A 6,090-nucleotide genomic window follows, 5' to 3' on the forward strand; every position below is an offset into this window, starting at 1 on the left:
GCCCATTCCCACAGGTGACAATACTCACCTGCAGCGTAAAGATGAAACAGATTTGGAGATCTGCAATTCACTGCTCCTGGCAGAGCAATGTGGACCCTCTACCCCCACCCCCGAAACACAAGACTGACATTGACACTTCAGAAAGTCCTTTAATAGGAGGCGGACCGGAGGCTCCCCACCTCCAGCTCCTCCTTTCGGTCCTACCAGTGACTCAGTTCATCCCACACTCACTGTACACCGGTCAGCCCGCCATGCTGCCATCCCCCAACTCGTACGTGGGGTAGTGTTGGGTTAGGCAATAAGCTGTTTGCTTCGAACAGGGTGTGGAGGGGATAAGAGAAACCTGAGGCTACTGGGTAGCCCTGGGCGCCATGGGCTCTGAGCCTAAAGGCCTCTAGTGGGGGTATTCGGTGGTTTGCTGTCTGTTTTTTGTTGTTGTTGCCTCAGAGTCAGTGGGTTAAGGAGGACCCACCATGGGAGCAGGGAGCAGCTCTTGGAGTCAAGATCCTTAGCATCAGGCTTACATCCTTGAGGCTCAAGTGCTCTCGGCTAGGACTTAGGGACCCTTTGGCTCCGAGGTGATGGGATCCCAGAGTCTCTTTATGGAGGACCTGGTGGGAGTCTTCTGCCTGAGGGCGGGTAGGCATTCCAGGTTCAGTGCAATCCAGTGAGGTAGGCAAAAGATTACATCCTGGTCCACCCTAGGCTCCCAAGATAGTCCAGGGTTCTGTAGACGAAGGGCGGACCCCAGTTCCGCCCCTTCCATTCAACCCTGGCTCCCCCTCTGTGGTGCCCAGGCTCTGTGGGGACAAGCTGTGTCTTGCATGAGGACAACCGAATGAGCAGGCAGCTTGGGCAGTGAAATCCAGCCTGTGCTCCTCACTTGTAGCCGGGCACCCACAGGGCTGTGTTCTGAGCCTCATGGAGGTGCTGTATGGGCTGTGGGTGTCCCGAAACTGGTTCTCCCGAGCTAGCAGTTCACGGCCATCGCTGTTAGCTCCTTTCACCTCTACCCCAACCTCCTCTCTCCTGCCTCCTTTTCCCACCCACCCCTTCCCTTGCAATCTGCCTCCTACTTCCCGTGTTGATGCCCCCAGGTCCCTGCTCTCCCCGCCTACTGGTCAACCTCCACCTTCACCTTTGCCATCTCCCCTTGCCCTTCTTCCAGACTGTCTCCGGCCCCACAGCCACTCCCTGGCCCCTCTGCCCCGGAGGCCAGCTGGCTGCCAGAGTCCCCCGCCCCCGGTCCCGGCCCGTGGAAGTGCGTGCGCTGGTGTTTGCGGAAGTTAGAGGAGTTGTTGAAAGTGCGATCGCACAGGGCGCAGCGGAAGGGGCGCTCCCCGGTGTGGATGCGCGCGTGGCCGCTCAGCACCGAGGACTGGGTGAAGCCCTTGCCGCAGATGCCGCAGTGGTAGGGCCGCTCGCCCGTGTGCACCCGCTCGTGGTCGCGCATGTCTGACGAGCGGCGGAACGGCTTGGCGCAGAACCTGCAGGCGAAAGGCTTCCCCACCGCCGCGCCCGCCGCCGCCGCCGCCATCACCACCTCTGACCTCTCCTGGGGCACCCCGGGCCTCTGTTCACGAGCCGCCGCCGCCTCCGGAGGCCTCCGAGAGGTCCCCGGCTCCACCCCGTGTCGGTGCTGGTGCCGCAGCAGAGGCGCCAGGGCCTTGAAGGCCCGGGGGCAGAGGGCGCAGCGGTAGGGCCGCTCCCCCGTGTGCAGGCTGTAGTGGGCGCGGAGGCTGGCGGGGCCCGGACAGCTGTGGCCACACACATGACACCGGCTGGGGTCCCCACCCTGCCCGCCGCCCTCAGCGCCCGCCAGGTGGCCATGTTCGTGGAACAGCAGCTCAGAGACCAGCCGGAAGGCAGCTGGGCACAAGGCACAGTGGAGGGAGCCTGGCTCCGGGGGCTCAGGTACCAGCGTGGTGTCTGTCACCTTCACCACCTGGATCTCGATGAGGTCACTCGGGGGTGTGGTGGGGCGGCCATCATCTGGCACCAGGACCTGGGTGAGGGGGGAGAAAAAAACCAGGAGCCTGTGGACCCTGCCTCAGGGCCTCACCCACACTCACCAAAGCGTGCGTCTCCTTTGTAACCGTGCCAGGCTCCCCAGTTTCCAGATCCTGCCCTCCGTCCTCCAGGATTCTGCAGTGTTCCTACCAAGACTACCCCTCTGGTCTCAAATACATCACGACTCCAGCCATTTTTCTCCTTTACCCCAGTTAAAAGCCAATTATTTCTTGGCTTGACTGAAAAAGCCTGCTGAACAGAACCTCTGTTCCTGTTTGCTGCCTCCCCAACGCAGCCTGAATGACCTTTTGAAAATGGAAATCAGGTCATTTTCCCACTCAACCCTTCCATGGATTCAACTGCACCCAACTTCCAAAACCGTCATCATAATACCCATCATGATCTGGCTCCTGCTTGTTTCTGACCCCAGTGTAAATACAAGCCCGCACGCCGCTGACTTCTCTCATTTAAATTTAGCTCCCCTTCATCCCCACTCTATCAGCTCATTCTTTATTTCCTTTAATAGCGTGTATCACAACAAATATCCTTTATTGTTCTCTCTCCTGCTGGGCTGGAAGCTCCAAGAGAATACAGTCCTTATCTGTCTTGTTCACCTATCTACTGAGCCCCAGGAAGAACTCAGTAAATGTTTGTTGAATGAATGAACGTCCCAGTCCTGAGTGGTGAAAGTTCCAAAGTCACCTGGAGCAGATATCTCTACCCCTTCCACCCCAACCCCCTCCCTTAGGCATTGGAGACATCACTCAGACTCTTGCAGAATCATTACCCCACCACAAAGCGATGCCCTGACCATAACTGCCCACCCTTGCCTTTCTGGGTCACCTTCCCAACCTTCCACCCAAGTTCTCGAGCCCCAGACTATGTATGAGGCCCCGCCCCCTTAGCACTAATTCAATCTCAGAGACTCCTCTCCCCAGACCTATCTCCTGCCCAGATGTTTCACCCAACTCCCTCCCTAGGCCCCGCCCCACAGGGTCCCGCCCCACACTCTCATAGGCTCCGCGTTCAGCCACGCCCCTCGCCCACCCCGAGAGGCCCCACCCCCAGGCCCGGAGCCCTAAATACGTCCTCCGCCCAGCCCTCATAGGCCCCGCCCAGGCCCCGCCCCTTTCCCCGAGACCTCCTCCCGCTTCAGGCGCCCCGCCGAGGCCCCTTCCCCGCCCGCACCAGGTCCGGCGTCTCCGGGGATCGCGGCTCCGGGGCCGCTGAGCTCGGACTCGGGGGCTCCGGGCGCGTGGCAGCCATCTTGTGCCCAGGCCCCGCCCCGAAGCCCGTGGTCTTGGCGGGAGGGGGCGGGGCTCGGGTTGCGTCAGAGCTGCTACGCAGGCGCACAAACGGGAGGGCTCTGGCCCCGCCCACACGGAGGGAGTGCTGCGTCCCCTCAAATTACTTGGCAGCAAGCGAAGACCGAGCTGATGGGCGCTGGGTGGCAGCAGGCCAAGTGGAATTTTTCCTTCTAACCAGCATGAGGAGGCTCTGGCAGTCAGCCGACTCTGGCCAGAACGTCACCTTTGTTGTTTTCTATTGTTTTCCTACTGCATGTTTTTGTCTCCACCTCCGCGTGGCTCCTCGTCACAGAGCACGCAGGGTTTTTCCAAGTCAATTTACAGAACAGTAATCGGCAAACAGCGACATCGGTGGCGACTTCTGGGAAAGGCACATCCGTAGGAAAGAGCCCACAGACGGTGGGTTTGGGCAGCACCGAGGACAGGACTGGGGTCTCGATTCCTTCTCTAGCTTGGCTGTGTGACCGTAGAGAAATCACTGCACTTCTCTGGGTTATGTGCACAATTTCTCATGTATAAAACTGTGCAGGTGTTGTGAAAACCCGATGAGGAAAAGAGATATGAAACACCTTTGAACATCTCTTAGGTTGTTTCCTTGGGAGGGCTTAAACATATTAATCCCTAAATTTGCTGTTTCTCTTCCTTCTGAGGACATGATAAAATTGTACTTCCTTTGAAGGTAGACAGGCCCCGTGGTTCTCTTCGGCCAATGACCTGTCAGTGACAGCGATGCGTTTCAACCTCAGCTCGCGGTGAGAGCCGGCGAGCCCTTCCCTGGCCAGTTTCCATCCTACAGTTTCCAGCTAGCGATCTGCTGGCTGAAGTAGTTTCCAATAGCCCTACTTCTAGAGTGTCTACAATGAGCAGAGCCTGGCGCTGAGCTTCCTTGGAGACGTAGCATTTAGTTTTATTTTTATTTATTTTGAGAGAGAGCGAGAGCAAGCGGGGTAGGGGCACAGAGAGAGAGAATCCCAAGCAGGCTCCACGCTGTCAGTGCAGAGCCCAGTTCAGGGCTTGAACCCACCAAATGTGAGATCATGACCTGAGCAGAAGAGTCAGACACTTAAATGACTGACCCACCCAGGCGGCCAGGAGATGTAGCATTTAAAATAAACGTTTTATTTTGTTAAGCCACTGAGCCATTGTGGTTGATACTACAACCTAACCTAGTCTTCCTATGATACAGAGGGAGTCTTTCCTTTATATTTATTTTATTATAAAAATTTTATATATAAAAACAATTCCGAACAAGGGGTGCCTGGTACCTCAGTCGGGTAAGCATGTGACTCTTGATTTCGGTTTAAGTCATGACGTCATGGTTCCTAGGATCGAGCTCCGCCCTGGCTCGGTGCTGACAGAGTAGACGCTGCTTGGAATTCTCTCTCTCCCTCTCTCTCTTTATACCCCCCTGCTTTCTCTATCTCTCAAAATAAATAAACCTCAAAAAAGTTTTTAAAAAGTAAAAAATAATAATTTTTCTAATAGATTCTGTAATTTCAATCTAACTTCTTTTTTACCTCCTCCGCTTTTTATATTTGATACACTGAAACATGCAGCCTAGTTACTGCTGCTGTCCATGCGCATATGATATCCCACTGATGATAAAGTCACTTTACAGTTATTCGTTCTCCTATTGGTGGACATTGGGTTGGTTCCAAATTATTATTAACATTATTTATTATACCATTTATGATAATATATCATTATAAATTATTAAATATAATATTAACATAATATTATATTTAATTCTAATGTATTATATATTAATTATATTATAAGTTATAATTTATCATTATATATTATAATTATAAATGGTATCATTAATATTATTATATTACATATGATATATTGTGTAATAGTAAAATATTAATAATAATAATAATTTATTATTATTATAAACAATACCACGAGCATTCTTGCATACCTGTCCTTGACCCCAAAAGAGCGCTTTCTCTGAATTATGTAACTGGAAGTGAATTGCTGGATCCAAAGCTATTACCATGTTCAGCTCCCATCCTCACTTTGGTGATATCACTCCATTGCTTTTGTAACAACCCCACCGCTAAGTACCTGGGAGCGCCTGGGTGAATCGTTGAATGAGTGCTTTTTCCAGTGCGTTCGTGAATCCTGGCATTTCCGCCTCTGTGGGCCCCTTCATTCCAAAAAACATATTTAAAATGATGACTGTGTTGGTATAAAGATGAACACAAGCCAGGCTGGGTTACATTTTTCTTACGATTTCAACATTAAAATATTTTTCACGGGCACCTAAAAGTGTCATGGGCCCTCGGTGTTGTGTGCCTGCTGCGTCTAGTGAGAAAGACAGCCCTCTCTGCTTCTCATCTGTAAAGCCAACGTCGTAGTACTTACTTAACACAGTTAAGTGCTGGGTGCCATGATGATTAAATGAGCCATTACATGTGAAGTGTTTTGCAACACGAAGTCGGCCCAAGTATTATCTGTAATTACTATTGACCTCCACTTCCACCAGCAAGGAACGGGAGCTCATGTTGCCTGAAATCTGCACTACTCTTTGATAGTCAAACTTAAACTTTTCCCAATCTGATGGGAGTGACGTGGTTTCTCACTGAGATTCCTTTTAGTAAATGAGATAATTGATGATACAGCCCAGAGATCATCTCTGTGATCCTTTCTTGTGGGCTGCATCCATCGCATCTCTGCACCCGCAGAGAGAAGGCAGACGTGCCTCAGTGAACGTTTGGTGAATGAACGACCAAGTGGATGAGTCGTGTAAGTAGCTAAATTAATGGAG

At 52.4% G+C, this 6,090-nt stretch overlaps 1 protein-coding gene across 1 annotated transcript; it reads right to left on the reverse strand.

Moving 5' to 3' along the window:
* Positions 1–129: 129 nt before the first annotated feature.
* On the reverse strand, positions 130–3,289 carry ZNF784 (zinc finger protein 784). Its single transcript, XM_029924700.1, has 2 exons — positions 3,199–3,289; positions 130–2,005 (listed from the first exon to the last, which is right to left on the reverse strand). Exons 1-2 carry the CDS (start codon positions 3,274–3,276, stop codon positions 1,115–1,117), a joined length of 969 nt encoding a protein of 322 aa, XP_029780560.1. The 5' UTR covers positions 3,277–3,289; the 3' UTR covers positions 130–1,114.
* Between the last annotated feature and the right edge of the window lie 2,801 nt (positions 3,290–6,090).

This window comes from Suricata suricatta, chromosome 16 (assembly GCF_006229205.1).
Source record: "Suricata suricatta isolate VVHF042 chromosome 16, meerkat_22Aug2017_6uvM2_HiC, whole genome shotgun sequence".
Taxonomy (NCBI): Eukaryota; Metazoa; Chordata; class Mammalia; order Carnivora; family Herpestidae; genus Suricata; species Suricata suricatta.